At 43.8% G+C, this 21,440-nt stretch overlaps 2 protein-coding genes across 2 annotated transcripts; both read left to right on the top strand.

Annotated features, from left to right (window-relative positions):
- Positions 1–1,154: 1,154 nt before the first annotated feature.
- On the top strand, positions 1,155–9,840 carry pnpla3 (patatin-like phospholipase domain containing 3; the record flags this gene model as incomplete). The annotated part of the gene is made up of 9 exons (XM_079236186.1): positions 1,155–1,341; positions 2,101–2,333; positions 2,423–2,488; positions 4,607–4,816; positions 6,940–7,000; positions 7,097–7,267; positions 7,372–7,504; positions 8,235–8,342; positions 9,028–9,840. The coding sequence occupies 9 exons, from the start codon at positions 1,155–1,157 to the stop codon at positions 9,275–9,277; spliced, it is 1,419 nt and encodes a 472-aa protein (XP_079092312.1). The 3' UTR covers positions 9,278–9,840.
- Positions 9,841–12,571: 2,731 nt separating this feature from the next.
- LOC306752632 (sorting nexin-4-like) lies at positions 12,572–20,304 on the top strand (the record flags this gene model as incomplete). The annotated part of the gene is made up of 14 exons (XM_079236414.1): positions 12,572–12,661; positions 13,192–13,316; positions 13,462–13,600; positions 14,201–14,350; positions 14,966–15,013; positions 15,126–15,181; positions 15,630–15,702; positions 15,909–15,970; positions 17,113–17,178; positions 17,311–17,400; positions 18,616–18,715; positions 18,841–18,986; positions 20,003–20,117; positions 20,201–20,304. The coding sequence occupies 14 exons, from the start codon at positions 12,572–12,574 to the stop codon at positions 20,246–20,248; spliced, it is 1,308 nt and encodes a 435-aa protein (XP_079092540.1). The 3' UTR covers positions 20,249–20,304.
- Positions 20,305–21,440: the final 1,136 nt, after the last annotated feature.

The following is a 21,440-nucleotide window of genomic DNA, read 5'->3' as shown; positions in this document are numbered from 1 at the left end:
ACGGGTTTCTAAGCAGTGAAGACAAGTATACAAACTTAGCAAATTCACCAAACCCAAATGACTTGGTATAACTTGCTCTTTCTTGTGGAAGGCTGTGCTCTAATCTAAACACAGAAGATGAGTAGAAAATGGATATATTTTGGGTGACATCACTTCCCACCTGAATGAACTGAATTTAAAGGTGCAGGCCAACGACAATTCAGTTATATTCATTTGTCTATAATAAGTACATTCTATAAAAATGCACATTATTCAAAAGTTTTGTGTTTTTATTTTTAATTCCAGCCCTTAATTCACTTAGAAATGAGGAAAGAACATTTATTTATGATCATCGTTTGTATTTATAATTCATCCAGCTAGATTTGAAAACAATAAATATCGTTGAGAAATTATTCACTTGAACTTTATTTATTTGATGACAGTCAGTTGTTGTCGTTGTTAGGTTACATCATCATGCACTAAATATTATTGTGATGTCCCGGACCCATGAAGACACTTGACTTCTTCGAATTTGAAGTGAACTCTGTTATTGTCTGAGGCAAAGAAAACAGAAGTAGGGGAAGAGGTTGTTGGTGTGTGATTCTTTTCTGGCTGTTCGTTTTTAGGAGGGGGGGGGGGGGCTGTGACGTCACTGCGTCCTGCCCAGCCCACTTGCCGTCGATTGGCTCTAGACGTGCATCAATCCAATCATGCGCTCAGAAAAACATGTTGCCTTTAATGTAACCTCGTAAATATTAGCGATAACACAATAATAATAAACCATATGCGCACATTCAGAGACGTTCATGCTGAATTAGTGTAGTGTGCATTAAACCAGCTCGCGACACTAAACCACACATTTGTAACCTGATAACATCAACATTAGATAACAGAAGAAACAAGCACAATGCGTTAATCCTTCTATGTAATCTGTCTGTAGGTGCGTGTCAGCAGTTCGAGTTATGTTACGTCATGTTGGCGTTCAGATAGTTCTGACAGCACCTGAAGGCACCATGAGAAGAGTGTCCTCCCTGCACTTCCCCTCTAAAAGAGCCAGTTGTTGGCCCGTGCGGTTATCCAGTCCGCTCCTCTCCGCCGAGCGGAAGTGTCTCCAGCCGCTGCGCAGTCGGTGCTCTCTCCGCTCTCCGGTCTCCCCAGACGGGGCATGCCCTGCCATGGTTGACATGAACGGCAGCTGGAACCTGTCTTTCGCCGGATGCGGCTTTCTGGGAATTTACCACATCGGAGTTGCCAGCTGCCTGCTGGAGAAAGCGCCCTACCTCCTGAGAGGAGCCACCCGGCTGTACGGGGCCTCCGCCGGGGCGCTGACCGCCTCGGTGCTCGCCAGCCAGGCGTGCATGAGTAAGACAAGCCGCTGTGAATATGGACATATTATGAGTATTATGAGTATTATTATTATTAGCAGTAGTAGTTGTAGTGTTACATTTGTATTAATATCATTATTATTATTACTAGTAGTATTATATTGTTATTGCTATTATTGCTATTATTGTTGTTGTTGTTATTATTATTTTGTAATAAGTAGTATTCATAATATTGTTATTACTATTATTAGAGCTTTTAGTGATTGCTGCAGAAATTTGTAATCTTATATTGTTGGAGTTTTATATATTGACCTACACTTATTTCAATGCAAATCGTTTTAACATCTTTCAAAGCTGACCCACAAGACATACTTCCTCTAAATGTTATGACATGTAATCTATAGAAATACATATATATATATATATATATATATATATATATATATATATATATATATATATATATATATATATATGCTACATTCTCTGTGTGCTGTGTGAACGACACGAACCCTGAGAGAGCCTTGTTCCTGCCGTGTGAGTCAGAGAGGCCCTTTCGCTTTCTCTCCATGAATAAGCAATCACAAAGGCTGATAACAGCAGGCATGTGTATCGACCGGCGAGAAGCCACACTGACTCCGGCCTCGGAAGAGGGCTCACCCCGGGTCACTGTTGGCCGCTGACCCCAGGTGGCTTCAGCGGATATCGGACCAGGCGCGTGTTAGTTAGAGTCGGGGTGTCGGTTCAAATGACCCATCTGCTGAGCCTTTTGTTTTTTTCTTCTCTTTTTTTCCAGCCAAATGTTGTGAAGATGTGCTCGAGGTGGCGAAGGAGGCCAGGAAGAGGAACCTGGGGCCCCTTCACCCCACCTTCAACCTGGTCAAGGTGATCAGGACCGGCCTGGAACGGGACCTGCCCTCCGACGCACACGTCCAGGCCTCGGGGCGGCTGTGCGTTTCGCTCACCAGAGTGTCGGACGGGGAGAACGTGCTGGTGTCGGAGTTTAACTCCAAGGAGGAACTCATCCAGGTGAGGAGAGCTGTGATATTGTGGAGAGGGAGGGGGGGGTGGAGGGGGTATGGATTTCCTCTGGTTTAACCCTTGCTCTCTGTCCACAGGCGCTGATCTGCAGCTGCTTCATTCCGGTCTACTGCGGGCTGATCCCTCCATCCTTCAGAGGAGTGGTAGGTGTAAATTGCTACTCATCACACTCGTCACACAATTATTTGTCCAAAATCATATTTCACTTTATTTTATTCTTGTCCTCAATGTCAAGTTTGCTTCATTACATGGAACCAAAAGCAGTCACTGGTATCAATGCGCCCCTATGACTGAAAATAACAACAACAACAAAGGAGAAGGAAGTTGAAAAAGGCATGAGCCAGATATTTTAGGAAGGAAATCCTCATGAATCTGAATGTGAAAATGTTGCAGATGAAGTAGATCGTAGATTTAAAAATCATTTGGATTGCATATGGGTGCAGCTGTGATTCAGAATAAAGGGTCAAAGTGCGAAGCTGCCGTGAGATGATTTTGTTTATCACTCCAAATAATCAGGATGAGTTATATGCATGTTTTGAAAGACAACTGTGATAATTGTTTTGGCTGCAAGCGCTAGTTTCTGATACCATCGCTGCTCTCCAGCTGCTTTGACTTATCAGCTGCTGTTGGACTTTGACAGTGATGCACTCGACAGACGGAGAGCTTCGATGTGCGTGTGCCTCATGCGAACAGACCTACTGGCATGTCATGTATACGCACAACCATGACCAAGGCTGTCAGACGGGTTCAGGTGACGCTATTTAGTAGTCATAAAATACGAAGGTCAAGTGCGTCGCAATGAGGTCATATAAAGATAGTCAATCAGATGCACTAAAAATGATGAATCATACAATTCTGTCTTCAAAATGAAACAATGAATACACGTAGTTAACTGGTGCCAGTAGAAGTATGTAAAGTGTTTGGACTGTCGGTTGGAATGTGACCACTGAAAAGAGTTGATGTGTCACTCAAACCGTGAACATGCCACACGTGTGTATGCACATGCAGTATTCTGTCGGCAGGTGTTCTGTACATGGTGTACTTTCTGCTGCTCAGAGTTCAGTGTGACTCACCAACTCCATGCATGAATGTGCATTAACTGAAGGCATGATGTTGGAGAACAGCTAAAGTTACAGCGAGGAGTTTTTAACTGGTTATTCAATTCAGTTTATTTTGTATTGCCCAAAATCAGAAATTACAAATTTGTCTCGGGCTTTACAATCTGTACACATAACATCCCTGTCCCAGGACCTCACATCGGATCAGGAAAAACTCCCCCAAAAAACTGAAAAAAACCCTTCAGGAGAGCAACAGAAGAGGATCCTCTATCAGGATGGACAGAAGCAATAGATGTCATGTGACCAGAATTAATAATGTAACACAGTTACAGCACATTACATGAATATGACAGAAATTATGAAATAGTTGTGAAACAGCCCTGATTTAACACGAATGCCTCTGTATTGTCTAGATGGGTAAACAAGAAGCTATTCTTATATAATTATTCCTAACTTCCTGGAGGCCATGCTAGCAGTGCTTTGAGCTAAATGCTAACATCGTGTGTGTCTTTTTACTCAACGTGAGACAGATGTACCAAAAGGATAAATGCGTCTGAAGCTAATGTCCTCCGGGTTATTTAGTCAGGCTTTAAGTATTATAGCCAGAGAGAGTAAGATAGGCCCAATATTAATGTAGTCAAACCAATAGGACAGTTAGAAGTTCACTAATGGAGGTGAAAGCATTTCTATAGTCTGATGCACATGTCCCTGCCCTCCTGACCTACATCCTGTCAGGCTGCTCCTCACACAGACGGCTGGCAGCATCCCCACCAAGCTGAGATTTTACAACTGGCTCTTCTGGAATAAGGTCAATCCCTTCTCCACGACATTTTAAGCGCTTTAAATGATTAAAAAAAAGAAGCATTCTTTCATTTTCCTACCGTTCCAGGGGTTGAGTCTAAAATGGAACCAGAGAATTTCATGAACTAAATTAATGAGTCTCTATAAAACAAAATGATGTCACTCACTAACACACACATATGATAGGGGGAGGGAGATGTGAGGTTCTTGTTTTGAAACAAGAAGAAGGACATTATGTCAGAGCAGCACGAGGGAAGGGGAGGATTACCCTCATTGTCACGGTTATGGACGGTTCGGCAGCCGAGAACAACACTCCATGTTTTTTAGTGAGACCTGTTGGTGTCGACTGTTCGACTGGAGGAAAGTAGGTAAATCCATTCTTTCTCTCCTCTGTGTCCGTAGCGCTACGTGGACGGCGGGATCAGCAACAACCTGCCGCAGTCAGAGCTGAAGAACACCATCACCATCTCGCCCTTCTCGGGCGAGTGCGACATCTGTCCCCGCGACAACTCCACCAGCTTCCACGAGCTGCGCTTCACCAACACCAGCATCCAGATGAACCTGGGCAACATGTACCGCCTCAGCAGGGCGCTGTTTCCACCGGAGCCCAAGGTATGGGCGCGCTTTTTTGGATGAATTTATGGCCATTTCACTCGAAAGCAGCTGATCATGTGTCAATACTGGGAAATTCATCTGCAGATTCTGGCTCCACTCTTGGTGTGATTTCATGTTGTTTTCTTATATATATATATATCGAGGGTTCAATTGGACCCAGGGCGCCGTCCCAGAACATGTGTCAGCTTCGACTGCATACATGCATGTGTGTGTGTGTGTCTGTCTGTCTGTCTGTCTGTCTGTCTGTCTGTCTGTCTGTGTGTGTGTGTGTGTGTGTGTGCGTGTGCGTGTGTGTGTGTGCGGTCGGTCGTCATAAAACCTCAAACCAGTTTCTGTTCAAAGAGGCGACAAAATGCACAAACATGCGCGGCGTCTCTACGATGTGTGTGTGTGTGTGTGTGTGTGCACAGCCCTGTGAAGTAGCACAAACAAACTATGAAAAAATCATCAACACCATCTGTCTGCGGTGTTCTAAATGCATTTAATCTTAAAGTTTACACAACATCTGTTTCAACTATGAGATTACATTTCATAAACCTTTGAAAACCACAATATCCATGACTTTCTTCCACTTTGATTCTTTCTTTGTAGTCACACTTTAGAATTGGATATTAAATGTCAGGATGGTCACACCCAGGCCTGCCACCCACCAGTGAGGCCTCTGGCTGGCAATATTCATCGGTCTCTTATCAGACTCCAGCCACAGCAGCAGAGGAAAAGCCCCGGGCAGACGATGATGCTTGGATGAGAGTTCTTAGGGTCTTAGTGTTCCTATGTGGGGGGCTTCCCCTACAGCTCCCTCAGCAAGCTTCACAGGAGAGTTGGTCCAAGTGCAACGTAAGAGAGGGCAGCTGCAGTGTGCACTAAAAGGAAAAGGAAAGCAATTATGACTCACAAGTTTTTTTTTGTGGGCTTCCACTAGTTCTGAAATAGAGACACATGGGGCTGTGAGGTATGCTGCATGTCTTCTGTAGTTGTAGCAATGCCGATGTCATGAATCCGTTCATACAATTCTTCCTCTTACAAATAGAAATGTAATGTATAGAAGCATGACCTTGACCATTAGCTACAGTGGCTAATATTAGCAAACATATAGCTATCGTTTCTATAGCTATTGTTTTATTTATCAGTTTTCTCATTATTATGACTCGTTTCTCCATTACTCCACAGGTGCTGCTAGTTTCCACACTTGCCTCTGTCAAATTAAAATTGGAGTTATGAATCTTGCAATAAACTTAATCACTGAACTTTATGGTCATCACAACAGAAAACTAAATTGTACAAACAAACGTAAAAGCCGAGACCACATAGGACACTGGTGAAGCTGTGCCAAGTGGATGAAGTGTGGTTAAGACACACATGAGAGCTGGAACGGAGGACTGCGGCCGCACCAGCGTTTGTGGGCCTCCTCTCCACGACATGTGTTCCCCCCCGGCTGCTCACCTCTCCCCTCGCGCGGCGTCTGGATTCCACGATTGCATAATTGGGCGCACAAATCTGTGCAATGGGGGAACTGTGTTCTTACCACATTCCTAGAGGGAGGAATTTCTTCTTTGTAGCACGCCACATGGAAAATAAGTCTACACACAGACGTTTGAGGCAGTGACTCTGTGTCACTGCAACACACACACACACTTGGCGGCCGGCGTATTGATTGTGCAAAAGTAAACAGATTGTCAAATAGAACAGAGAACTCTCTCTGTGTGTTTTGACCCCTTGGTCCTCTGGTCCTATGAATGCAGCCAGCGGATTGGCTGTGAGCAGCTCTGCTGATGCCGGAGCTCCCTTTCATTGAAGATGCCAGACTATAGTTGCCAATTCTTTGGAAACGTTTGATACCACTCTTAGACATTTACACGGTGTTGATCTTCTCATCCAACTAAGTATTATCCAAAGATATCAAAAGTATTTCTTTCAAATTTCCATTCCTTAAAAATCTATCTTTCTCAGAAAGATAGATTGAGCAGTAAAAATCACAAAAAGCAGCTTTATTGTGAAACAGGCACGCTTTGGGTTTCATGTGCAGCATCTACAGGTCACCATATCTACAGCACCGTACAACAAAGAATGAATGTGTGGAAAGGAGCCGTGTATGAGATGGACTGTTCTCCTCTCCACAGGTCCTAGCTGAGATGTGTCAGAGCGGCTATAAGGATGCCCTGCGCTTCCTGGAAGAAAACAGTGAGTATCCTCCTGCCGTGTTCCCATAGTGACCCGATCAGCCTCCAGCTTAACCTTCGGACTGTGTAAACTGATGTCACGTTTGGTGTTTGCCAGACCTGCTGATGTTGGATCCCCCGTCCTCGGGCCCCGCCCTGCCAGAGCCCCCTTGCTGCTGCAAGCACACAGAAACCACCCAGGAGTGGGTGCTGCGGAGGCTGCGCCTGCTGCGGAAACAGCACTGGTGGCTGGACGAGCAGATGGTCCTGCCCACGCCCATCAGGAAAGGTGCGCTGTCCCGCCGGACTCTGTAGGAGCACAGCAGCGACGATACACTCGGCGCCGCCTCTGTAACGTGTCACCGTGTTAACATGCTCCTGTGTATCTGCCAGTGTTCTGCGAGGCCTGCCAAGACAAGTCAGGCCTGTACGCCAAGGTGTCCAAGATGCTGCCAGTGAGAGTGGCCTCCTACATGCTCATGCCATACACGCTTCCCGTCCAGTCGGCCTACTCAGCGGCCCAGAGGTGAGCGCGGATCTAACCACTAAATCATACTTAGGGGACAGTTAGGTGCTACTTACCGAACTAAATGGTTTCAGGGTGAGTTGCAGGGTTTCAGAGATGTCTGCCTTCTGTCTGGAACGAGATGGCACTCGGCCTGGTGCTCGAAGCGCCAAACGTTTTCCGTCACGAGCCGCGAGTCGCTGCGCTTCCTGTAATATGGCTGACGGGTGCATTTCAGTAGAAAGAAAATAGTCCATATATGGAAACTGCTCACAACAAAGTGTCTTTGGTAAAGGAAGTGGATTGTCCCATCCAACTCCAATTTGAACTGCACAGAATCGGCTCTATCAAAGACTTGTTATGATTTTCCTGTCCCAGTCACGTAATGAAGAGTGAAATCTAAAGATCCCGTGGGATTCCCGATTAAAACGACAGACTGTCGTATGTTGGTTATCTTGAGTAACCGGGTCATGATTTCTAAAATGAGACACTGATGTTGAGTTTTTCAAATGTATTCTTTGGTGCTTCGAGAACCACAAGCAAACCATTGACTTCCATTGTATTGGAGAGAAGGCAGACATCTCTCTAACACTCTGCAACTCACACCAAAACTACCTAGATTGATTGGTAAGAGGACAAGGTGAACTGTCCCTTTAAGCACTTCAAGCTCATGTTCCACTCATCTTCTAAAACATGAGTTGAAAACATCATCTTATTGTTTGTTTATTATACCATGCGTGCTGTGCCCCAGGTTTGTGGAGTGGATCCCAGAGGTGCCGGCCGACATGCGCTGGCTGTTTGGGGTGGCAGGTGACATGTACCAACAGGCCTGGAGAAGAGCGCCAGCCAACTCCATCAGGTGACGGAGCATTATTCAGTGTTTGGGTTTCAGTAATACAGTTATCCATACAATTGCATAACACTGCATGGAACCAAATGTATATGAAAATAATGCAATGATACAAAAATAAGTAAATGTATAGTATAAATAATGATTACAGCTTGGATACCACAATAAAAGTGAAGCTAGCGTTAGCTAACAGCTAGCCATGAGCTATTGCAAACGCATGAATGAATCATAGTTGTGAACATCGAGCGACACAAATGTTTTAACATCTTCATGGGCCATAACGCATGGCGCTCCCATCACCCGCCACAGATCAATGAGCTTTATTGGCTGAATTTTTCCTCCACGCACTTGTATTTATTTAGCCAGTGACTTTGGGAGATTTATTTATTATTTTCCGGTGAACTAAAGATAAAAGTACTCAGACCCAAAGTGTTATATTCAGTCATCTTTACTGGCTACTTCTTGGCCCTCACTTGAGAACTCACAGAGTCTTACTGAGGTCAAACTGAACCAAAACAGGATGACACAGAATAACGTAACGTTTGGGTCAGAACAAACAAAGATTACCTGGAGTCACATCTTTAATCTCTCTTTCTTGTCACACGTTGTTTCCTACAAGGGGCTAAGTCCTGCCCCTTCCAGTTGACCACCATATTGCTTCATATCAACTAATTCTGTGTTATTGCCCCTGCAGGGAGCCGGGCCTGAGGAAGTGCTTGAGCGCGCCGTCTCCACCGACAGAGTGTGACAAATCCATGCAAAGAGACAACCTGCCTGCTCTCTCCTCCTTAGACCTCCACGGCAGCTACTGGGAAATCCCCAAATCTACCTCCTCCTCCTCCTCCTCCTCCCACCACCATCCTCACATCGCCCCCTCGTCTCCGCAGCAGGTCTGCTTCTTCGTCGGCTCGCAGGATGACCCTCATGGCCACGCGCAGCAGTAACTTGATTCCGGGCCCGCACTTTGACATTGATAGGGTTGAGTTTTACACATTGGGTGCTAAACATTTGAACCAATGAGCCATGGTGCGTACATGTTTCAGGGAGAAGCACATTTATCTCTGACTCTGAACACTCCCAGCAGCACCAACTGTATTATATTTGACCGAGTGCTCTGGAACTCACTCAGGATCACGGATGTGTTTTATGATCTGTTTTAATGTACAGCGCAGAAAACTGTCTAGTTTTACACTCTAACTGTAACAAGTAGCATTCATTCCTCATTCCAACACAGTTATTGTTGATGATCACGTTTGTGTGGTATCTGCAGGCGCCATGCGGCCACAAGATGTAAGTCTTGGCGGTCCGCCGGCCTCAATCCTATTAAGTGTTGCCAGAAACAGTCAAATCTAATCTTATATTTAGTTTTTGACAAAAGCAGACGAGGCTACAGCTAGAGCTAGAGCTCGGCTCTGCTGCCGATAGAAATGATGGCCAAAGCTACAATAACTTGTAATTAACTGAAGTGTCCTTGAAACTGAGATGATGTCAAAGACTGAATTGTAAATATTAAGTCAAATCTACCAAAAACATATATATATATATATATATATATATATATATATATATATATACACGTATATAAGTCACTTTACTCACAGGTCACTAACTTTCAAGGACTCCTCTCATTTCCCCATTTTGTACCTCCTTGTCTCCTCGTCTCCTCTCTCCTCTGGCTTGCGATCCGATGGATTTCAGCGCTCCATCTTGAAGAGCGTTCCAATTCCTAAAATGCATGTCGAGGAGCGCGGAGGCTTGAGAGCAGTTATAAGTGAGGCCTGTTACCTCATCGCGTCTCTTACTCGCCTCCTCTGCTCGCATCTCCTGTGGGCGGGACTAACGAGGAAAGGGACTCCAGCATGTACAAAACTGGGTAATGGGAAAGGCCTTCTGGGTAAATTCGTCAACTAGACCTCCACAATGGTGTCAGGTGGCTGCTGGAAAATGTTTTGTCCCAACTACTAAGCCAAATGAAACACTGATGCTGACTGTGCTGATCAACAGAGTGCAGCCAGTGTTAATGTAATTCTTCAAGTTGTAAATCAGTTTGACATCACTTGAATGTGAAGTTGTGTTTTTGCACTGTGATATTCTCTTAAGATTAAACCATATTTGAAAACAATTATTTTGTTGAATGGAGTGTCCTCCTGCACCTGCACTAAGTGGTGACACAACAATATGCCAGTATGTGGATATGGTGGATTCATTCCCAAAGACTGGTCGGGACCCACAAGTTAGTCCCAGGAGGTTTTCTTTCCCATAGATCGAGTCACATGAGAGCCTCCATGTTCGTATCGTTCTGACAATTGGAGTCTACTTATAGCATGGAATCTAATATGAAAGGCTGCCGTACATTCAGTTTATTTTACTGATGAAAAAAATTTGATAGCCTGTTAGCTCCAGCTAAATGCATTTATGGTTTATTTTAGCACATAATGTGTACATGTTTTCAATAAAACGCATCAAACAAAGTCGTGGTTAAACATATATCTTCAAGATTATATGAGGTGATGCACAAATGGCAGTACAAATGGTCAGGAATGATCATTTTCACATTTCATCTCAAATTGTGTCTCGATCGTACACCATACATGTGGGAAACCATTCCAGACCTGTTCTAACCTGAACCATTCCAGGTCAATGGCTGACCTGAACATTCAACGTCTTTACCTCAACTTAACCATCCCATGTCAGTCACTAACCTCAACCAATTCGGGAGAGTTTAGTAAGTTGAAGGTTACCATCTAGACACAACCTTTTGTCTGCCACTGTCTGAAATCCAGGACTCTTAGCTTCTTTACAGGGACGTGCGATGCAAAATGCACTTTTTCCTTGCTTTTCAACATATGTGTCTCTTGTGTATACAAACCCCTAAAGTGTGAGAAACAACCATCCTGTTTTTCTCCCACTCCATCTATCAGAAACGTTAATTTTCCATTGAAGTATGAACCTGAAAATGAGCATTATGTGTCTCATGTAAAATAATGGTTTTAAATGCACAGTAGATCAGTTTATCAACAGTGTATTTTCATTTTGTTGAGCTGTGGGAAGAAACCGGAGGAAACCCACTCCGGCACAGGGAGAACACACACACACACACACACACACACACACACACACACACACACACACACACACACACGCAGACAGAGAAGCTCAGCTGGCAGGAGAACTCCACCAACCTTGTCATGTGAGGTGAGTGCACCACCAAGCTGCTCCTAGCTAGCAGTAAGATGGTACATTCATGTGCAGTGATGCGGCACATGTAGTCTTCAGAAGAAAGGCGCACACACACATTCATACAGTGATGGTGACCGTGCTAACCACTGTGCCATCGTTGACTATTTATGTCATTTTCAACTTTTTTCATAATTTTGGAATAACCCAATAAGCCTACTGCTGGGCTGAGGAGGGCGATGGTATTCCCATCCCGCTACTCAACACCAGCCACCTTACAGGCCTGCATGAAGGTGGCCATTCACACTACTAACCCCTACCTACCAGATCCAGACAAACTAGCATCCGGATCTGCCAGAATAAAACAGCGTGACCACTAGGCCCACTAGGGTTCCTTAAAGTCCCTTTCCTTCGCCATGAAACCTCTCACTATGGAATGAGCTGACGGTTTCTCCACTTCTATATATCATTCTATTTAGAATTGAATCCAACTCTAAATATAATTCTGGAATTTAATCAAATTCTATATAGAATTCTCTGTAGAAATGAATCAAATTCTATATAGAATTCTGGAATTTAATCAAATTCTATATAGAATTCTAGTAAATTATCATCATGTAGAGTTATATATATATACACTGAATAGAGATAAAATACTCTGAATTAATAACTAAATTTAGACAGGGACCAAATGTTATATTTTTTTGAGTACTTTTTTTTCAATTTGAGTCAAATTTACTTTGACAAGTGTACTGTATGTGTACTCCCCATCTTTACAGCTTTAATGAACTATTACACTCTTCCCAAATTAAAGTAAAGCACACTTTCCCACACATTTAGTTTCACGCAAAAACTCTAAATCAATTATACACTCTGACACTTGATCCTGTTATCAAAGGAGTGTCGTCTCGTGCTTTTACCCAGATTATGTACGTATGCAATGCATTTTAGCCTAAATGTTTTTTTTTATGAAAATAGTTCAACCCTCACATCTGTTTGGCTGACGGTAGGCTTTGCGCATGCGTCCTGGCTCACCACCTTGATCAGCCGAAAAGAAGAGGATGGCGGAGGATGGGAGGGATGAGTCTCTGGCCACAGACGACGAGTCGGAGCACACAGCTGCAGACGGGAGCAGCAGCCTGAACAACGCGGTAACACGGCGGCCTACCCTCGGCCTTTTAGTCTCACACTTGTTGCCACATTAGCGGAAATAGACGTCGTGTTAACGTCACAGCTTCAGTTCAAAGCTCGGGGCAGAGCTAGCTCAAATGCTACATACAAGCTAACTGGATGTAAGAATACTTTGGCACAATTAAATCCAGGTCACGTGAACCTGTCTGCCGTCACGTATCACTCAGCCAGTCTGCTGTTACTTTATATAACACATAGTGTACATGGACAGCTGTTAGCTAACAATACCAAACAGGAAAGTGGAACAAACAAAAAACACATCTTTTTCAACTACACGTACTAGCACCTAGTTGCACTTCAATGTTACTGAAAGCACTTTGTAGTTTGACTTTATTGACGAAATTGTACTTTCTTGATTCTTGTTGTTCTGAGTTTGTCCTCATGGTTGAATGCACTTATTGTAAGTCTCTTTGGATAAAAGCGTTACCTAAAAGTAATGAAATGCAATACAAGACTAGTGTGTCACGATGCTGTGTGCTGTGATGCTCAGATGCTGGAGGACGGCTCCACGCTCCTGCGCAGAATGGAGATCTGCGTTGCTGAAGCTGAGAAAAGGAACGGCAAAAACACCGTGAACATGCAGGAGACGTTCACTGTGTACCTCGTGGAAACGCGGTGAGAATACCACCCCGTGGTCAGTCCTTTGACTGGAAGAGCTGTGGCTTGAGATGAGATATCTTCACTCCATCTTGTTATAGCTCACATGAATGTTGTCACTTTGCTAACACAACTTTAACTTCCTGTGACGCAATCTTTAAAGGCCAATGGATGCAGTTGCCGAAGGCCGCAACCCGGCCCCGGACTCCCTGTGGAGGAGGTACAGTGAATTTGAGCTGCTGCGGAACTACCTGCTAGTTACCTATCCATACATCGTGGTGCCGCCTCTGCCTGAGAAGAGGGTGAGTTCAGTGTGCCTCTGCTCTCCAAACCTCTGTGTGATGACACTCTGAGGATCGCAGCCTTGCTGTATGTCCTTCAAGAAATGTCTAATATAATGTAGCAGGACAAGAATAAGCTGGATGAGAAATACACAATGGCTTCTGGCAAATCCAGGTCCCCAAAATCAACCATGATGGAGCTGGATTTCTTGTTTTTTAAACCAAGCTGGCATAGAGTTATTAAATGGGATAGGAAGCAGCTGCCAAATGGGGTTGGAAATTAAAACATCTTTGATAGACTAGTTGGTTTTAAATGTTGTTCCTCAAGTTGTATTTACACAACTTGAGGAAAGGGGAAACAGTAGCAGTTTGTATTTTTCAGACATACCACGTCTGTGTTAAGAGATCAAAGAGCAGAAGATTAGATTTTGAAGATTAACACACGCTGTATTCACTTCAATGACTTGTAATGTGGAACACAGGGAGAATAGTTTAACTGTGCGCATTTAAACTGTTTAGAAATGGCATTTAAGAAACGATCGACCGAGCTGAAGTAAAGAAAAAGCACCAATGTCAAGTGATGAGTTGAATTGCAGTCAGTCTCTGTTCTCTCGCCTGCAGGCAGAGTTTGTGTGGCACAAGCTGTCGGCAGACAACATGGACCCAGACTTTGTGGAGCGTCGCCGGGTCGGGCTGGAGAACTTCCTGCTCCGCGTGGCCTCACACCCGGTCCTCTCCAACGACAAGATCCTGCACCACTTCCTCACTGAGGTACATGCACAGCTCTGGCTCATGCAAACAGGGCTGTCAACAGATATTCAAAAGATGAATACATATTTGAATAGTAAAACAAACAAATGTACATATATGAAAATCAATATTCGATTGTGAAAAAGAAGCAGCACTCACGCGCTCTTAATGCACCGCAAGAAGAGAGTCACACAACGTCACTAGTTTAAAATGGAATGTAGGTCCATCTGAAGGAGGAGTGATTCAGCAGCATGAGGGACAGAGTGACACCGTGTCCTACAGCAAGTGTTATGCTACGTCACGTCAACAAACCATCAGCTGTGAGCCAGAAGGATCTCCCTGCAGCCAGCTGCCACCCTATGTAGTGTTTTATTGTGAAATGAGATGGCGTCTGCTCATTTCACAATAAAAAAAGGTCTGTGAGAGAGATTTGACAGTGGGACAGAACTAAACCTTCACCGATGTCTGACAAGTTAAAAGTGCTGTGTCGAGGCCAGTAGGACACGGTGGCATGAACATTTAAAGAATGAATATCCGAATGTCGTTTTTGGCCAGTTTTGACAGCACTACAGTCAAGTGATAATCAACACTGATCAGTGGCTCCTTGAATAACCTTTCCACCACTGTGTGTGACAGGAACACGGCTGGAAGGAAGTGGTGTATGAGACAGGATTTCAGGCAAAGGTAGTCTGTGGAATATATCTCTCTCTCTCTCTCTCTCTCTCTCCACATACAAAGATGTTCTGTGGTGACAGCTTGACCATTTCCTGTTCCTCTTTCATTTCCTCTATTTCAGGCAGATTCCAGGCTGAGAGCTCTCAGTGCGACCTTCAGGGTGAGAAATCCAGATAAGTAAGTCTGATTTTTCTGAAGGATCAACTGGATTGAACATGTTGTCAAAGGTTTCATGTCCAAATAGTTCATCCCTTGTCTTTGAGAGGTGGAGCTGTGTGTTACCAAAGCAGACTTATAAATAAGATGTACGAATAGGATTTTAACGAGACTGTTTTCTGGAAGAGTTATCTTTTTCTTGTCCGTGAGAACAGATTCATTTTTACAGTTCTCCACCCAGTGTGAATGTATTTAGGGCAGCAGCTAACAAGTATTATAGAGAGAGCGAGAGAGAGAGAGAGCGAGAGAGAGACTTTTTAAATGATCGATTATCAAAACGATAATAAACATATATCGGTGGAAAAGTAAACGTAAAGGACGAATAAATGATATACATTTTAAATAGCTAGGTAGAACGAACAAAGGAAGGGAATCGTAATCTGTGTCCTCTGCACATCTTCTTTCTCAGACGCTTCATGGAGATGAAACACTACAGCGACGAGCTGCAGTCCCACACATCTCAGCTGCTCCGAGCTCGAGCAGTAAGTCTCCACACCGCATATCTCTCTCTCTTTTGCTTATTTACACAGTAACCAACTCCATGGAGATGTCTATTAGTGGGTTTCTTTATTTTTGTATAAAAGCAAACACTTCTCAGGCTGGAAATCTGAGTTCCATCAAGAAATATTCACTCTGCTTTTGAATAGCTTGAACACTTTCTCTGATGTATTTTCTGTGTCTCTTCTAGAGGGTGGCAGATCGTCTCTACGGTGTTTACAAAGTCCACGGGAACTATGGAAGAGTCTTCAGGTTTGACAACGAGCATATGTTCAAAACAGGACCAACAAAGGAGTTGAATTGCTGTTAGATGTTTATACTTTCCAACGTCCCAATCTTAATTTGCACATGTAGGTCGATAGACGTCGTCAAAGAAGAGCTTAGGTGAACAATATAGAACAAAAGGAGCACAGCACACTGTCTTCAGTTTCAGTCAGAACTATTTCATACAAACAAGGTTTTGGTCATTATGTTATTTTACCAGACTAAAGGAGAGAATACCTGAAATATGTTGCTTTAACAGTAAGTTAAGATCGCCACCTCTACACAGCCGACAGCACCCTCTACCTGTAGACCACAAAACAAAAATCCACTTTGACAGGTGTGGAAGGAAAATGTTTTATGTGTGTTAAACTTATACAACAATCTATGTATCCACAATATATATTCGTATGAGGGTTACATTTTTTTTGTAACAAGTTTTATATCTCACCTATAAACGTAAACTTTAATTAATTTGGACCATCTGGACCCAGAATCCAACGAGAGAAGTTTGAATGTACGTGCTCCGCGAGGAGAGGGCTGACGTAGGAACAGAAGGAGCGAGTGTTGAGAGATGAAGTACTGATAAAATTAAGAAACCCAGGTGTCCTTTTATGAGGAGGATTTTATAATAAGACTGGAACCAGGAGTTAGACACAGAGGTCTCTGGGCACTATATAAAGTATTGTGAATGTTCATTGTTCAAGCAGTTGTTGCTCCGGACCAACTCGTAACTTGTAATCTGTGTGTTACAAATAGACCTACGTGAAGTGAAGACGATCCAATCTCTCCTGTGTTCTGTTGGTGATCGTTTACTGAGATTCTGTCGGTGAGATCCTGTGGTGTCTCATCAGTAGTCAGATAGCCGATAGATTCTTAAGTGTATAGGTAGTAAGAAATTAGAGAAGTCAATCATCGTCGAGCCAGCAAGAAGTCGAATCAACACGGGACACAAAGTGTGCCACTTGATGAGAAAGAAAGAGATTTGGTGTTATTCAGGAGCACTTACATGTGATCTTGCAATATCAGGACGAATGTATCGCCACTGCATATCATTCATTTGAAGCAACGAAACAAAAAGAGGATATTGTCTCAGTGTTGTGACGGACTCTCCTCCTCTGTGTTCCCTGCAGCGAGTGGAGCGCCATGGAGAAGGAGATGGGAGACGGACTGCAAAGTGCCGGTCATCACATGGATGCGTGAGTATCTGATGCGTCATCCCATCTGTGTCTGTTGTCAAAGTTCTGTGTAGTCTAACACATTGAACACGTGCTGCAGGATGGTGACTGCTGCTCGTTAATACAGAAGTGTTTTTTTAAACTGGCGTGTAGATATGCAGCCTCAATAGATGACATCTTGGAGGAGGAAGAACATTACGCAGACCAACTGAAAGAATATCTTTTCTATGCCGAAGCCCTGAGGTAAGACCCGCTTTTAATTTTTATCTTCACACAAGATCGTAAAGCCTGACAGTACTTGATTTGTACTTTTTTTCAGGGCCTCAAACCAAACTCCTTAAGAAAGGAAAGTTCAGATGTTTGTGTTACCACATAGTTGCTGAGATCCCTTTGAGCATCTGGAGGAAAGACAGAGACGAGGACATTTGAAATAATTTGCCCCAAAGAACCGAAATCGACGAGCAAAAAAAAGCCAGCGCACATACAAACGCCGGCCTCCAGTTTCATGGAAGTTCACTGGTCATTCAGTACTGGTCTATGCTCTCCCACTAGACCACGCTGGGTGTGGTGATCCTCATGTTTTTGTACAGTGGTGTGATGGCGTGTGTCAATTATTGGATGTCTGGTGTAGCCTCCGGAAGAACTCAGTTCAATAACTTCTCTCGTTCTCTAAATTTATTTACTAAATGATCACAAGCAAAGTAATAGGCGCTGCAGTTGCAAAAGCAGTGAGTGATACAGCTAACACGCAGGTTGGGCAAAGAACAACTGCTTCGCTCTATCCTGTCAAGAGGAGGAGAATCCTGTGTTCTCATCTTTTCTCACAAGACTGAAACGTGCAACGACCAGTCTGCTTCCCTAATGTCAACATACTGATAAACAGGTGTGGGTGTTGAAGTGCGCAGGCGTGTGACTGACTTTAATAGACATGAAGAGTAATGGACAATATCTGCAGAATATAAGGATTTATATTATCAGGCGTTACAGCCTGGAGGGTCCTGTCCTCACAAAACATCTCTGGCTGAGTACAGACAATAAAGTAGTTTATTGTGGCCTGATATCAAAGGACCAGCTTTTACCTAAATGCCTTGTACAGTCCTCTGCTGATAATAATGAGAGCTAAGCCAATCTGTGCCAACCTTACTGTCTCAACTGAATCTCTCTCACTCAGTGCGCTCATTGGATGTTTTGCCACACACTCTCATCCTCATTCAACCTGCAGCTGAAAGCTTGCACTGTAGCTTCCAACTGTGGTAAAGTTCAGTAAGGTCAGGATCAGAATTTGCGAATATTACGGTTCATTTTTACATTTTGTAAAACATTTTGAACATTCTGAATTGTGCAATGCTTTTCACATCAGTGTTCCCTGGGTGTTGGCCCTCTGTGTTCCTCTATTATGTCAAAGGCATGTTGTGAGCACAAGCAGCACGACATCATGTATACGCTTTGCTTTGGCAGGGCCGTGTGCAGGAAACACGAGCTGACCCAGTTTGAGCTGGAGATGGCGTCCCAGGACCTCATCTCCAAAAAGCAGCAGCACGAGGAGCTAGCTACCGGGGTACACCGCCTCATGATATCCAAGTACTCCTTTACTCTTCAGCAGGAATGGCTGGTTTGTCATGTCAAACCGAGGTAAGACGACCTCCAGACCAATGTGGTTTCCTGTGTTCACGTCTTCCTTAGATTGTGCGGACGTTCTCCTTCAAAGGCATGACCAACAAGCTGTTTGGCCAAGAGGCCCCTGAGCAGAGGGAGGCCAGGCTGAAGCTGCTGGAGGAGCTGATCGCAGAGGGGGAAGAGGCCGTCAAGGAGAAGACGGTTGAGTGCGAGTGAGTCATGGACACTGCTTAAAGGGGCGGATCTGATGTTTACAGGTGGGGTGGTATGATGCACCTACAGTCAGTGTGTTACTACAGTAGATGGAGTTTGGAGAAAAAGACAGGAGAACCAGCACGAGAGCAAAGCAACGTTCTGCTCTGGACGTATTTTAGAAACCTAAAAGAATCTATATCGGTTTAAGTGTCCGTCATATTTAGAATATTCTCACCGCTTTACCTTGCTCGTTATATATCACTCTTCAAAATAACCGGACTCCATTGACAAAAAAAAGAGCACAAGTTGCTGGACTACAGTTGCCTCAGTTGGTGAGTTTGTTTGTGTTATTGCTCGGCTTTGGTTTTTGGTAAACATTGAGGCCTTTACACACTGGGGCGTGACCATTAAATAACACAAAATTGCAAATACACTTTGCGACAATTTAGCTCAGGCAGAGGACCGACTACTAGGATCCTGTTGACCCAGAGCAGTGCCGAGCAGTCCTGTCTCGCCGAAGCTACTGGAAGCTCTTATATTGAGTTTCCTTTTAGCGAAAAGCTCTGAGTGGACCTGAGGTCCTTCTGTCAACAGCTTCCACAGCGTCTTTTATTGTGAATGGTAAAAAACAAAGCAGTGGATCTGGTCTGCCCTTACCTTGTCAAGGTTTTAAAGGAGTAATAAAGTTTGCCGGCTTGGTTTCTGAGCACAGACCCTCCATGTTTTAAATCTGTCCGTTCCTAGCGGCGTGATTGGTTGACGCCTTTTTCCGGCACGCTATAGTCGTGTTCTGTGTGAAAGCTCTCATGACAAAAACAACAACATTATTGGTGCTGAAGTGTCTGTTTCTCCAAACTACACACTGACTTGGTGGTCAGAAGACTAGAAAAGCACGATACAAATCTATTTACCATTTCTAATCACAAACATCTAAACTTGCATGTCCTGTCAATGATTCAAAGTGTGTGTGTGTGTGTGTGTGTGTGTGTGTGTGTGTGTGTGTGTGCGCTTTATTTGATGGGTTCTCCTGCAGAGAGCACGTTGAAAGGGCGTGGGTGGACATGCAGCGCTTCAAGGAGCAGAAAGACAAAGACCTGCGAGAAGCACTCATCAACTATGCCGTCATGCAGATCAGCATGTGCAAAAAGGTACAGAGCAGCGCACCCGCTGTCTGAAGGCGCAAGGCTAGCGCTCATGTTCATGATCAAGTGTTTCTGCTCTCTTCCTGCAGGGAATACAAATGTGGAGCAATGCCAAAGAATGTTTCCTCAAGATGTAAAGTTGAAGCCATATTCAGAGGATGTCCACCCTCAGTGATGCTCAGTTGTGAATGCTGGGAAATGATGCTAATGTCTGCTGGTTGAGGTTTGAAAACCACAGTAAAGTAACAACATTGCGTGTAAAGATATTGTAGATTCAAGCACCCCAAAGAAAGTAAGGGTTTACATTCACTGTTAAAGGAACAGTTGACCCCAAAATGAAAAAGACATATTTATGTTCCTCTTACCTGTAGTGCTATTTATCAATTGAGATAGTTTTGGTGTGAGTTATCCAACTTCTCTCTAATATAATGGGACTACATGGCTTGTGTGCATGAAACGGCTCACAACTAGGTGGATTATCGCTAGTAACCGAGGTTAGTTTTTAAAATGTATTCAGTGCCATCTAGTTCTATTATACTGAAGAGAAGGCAGACCGATGTCTCCAACACTCTGCAACTCACACCAAAGAAATGTCGATTGATAAATAGAACGACAGGTGGGAGGAAAAACGTACAGTTTGGGAATGACCCATCCCTTTAATCATGTGGAGTGAGACGCTCAGGGAGGTGGTGGATCACACAAAGCACATGACTAGGACAGCGGTTGTCAAATCCCCTGAGGGTACGTGAAGGCACTCCAGGGGGTATTCAAGATATTTTTTTTAATATATTTTAAATTAGCATCCATTTAAAAAAAAAAAAGTCCTTTTTAAAAATAGTTATTTAACAAATATTGTGTATTACATCTTTTTTTCAACCAAAACTGCTTTGCACTGGTTAGTGAGTACATCACTGAAAATAGGTTGAGAACCACTGGACTAGACACTGGAGACAGGGGTGACTTCATCAATATTTAGCCCAAACCATTTTCTCTCTCCTTCAACAATTCTACATGTTAAAGTCAAGTAACTAGTCACGGGATTAGTAAAGTCACTTTGACAGACGTGGGCATCTTGAGACATTTTAGGAGCTTGATCCCTACAAGCAACAAGGTCTGCATTGATGTTGACCCGTCTTTTTTAATATTCTGTTTCTTCCAACTTTATGGATATGCAGTTGAAAGCAGCTCGACGTTCTCACTGCTGCATCTCTCCCGTCAGTGAGTGGAGGTCCAGACGATCACCCGTCTCTGGGCTGATGTTACAGACAGAACGAAATGAACAGGAAGTAATCCAGATTATGCTGTTCATCATCAAACACCTAGCCAGTG

The sequence above is a fragment of the Taurulus bubalis genome (assembly GCF_910589615.1).
Source record: "Taurulus bubalis genome assembly, chromosome: 20".
Classification (NCBI taxonomy): Eukaryota; Metazoa; Chordata; class Actinopteri; order Perciformes; family Cottidae; genus Taurulus; species Taurulus bubalis.
This window is presented reverse-complemented; position numbering and strand designations above follow the sequence as displayed.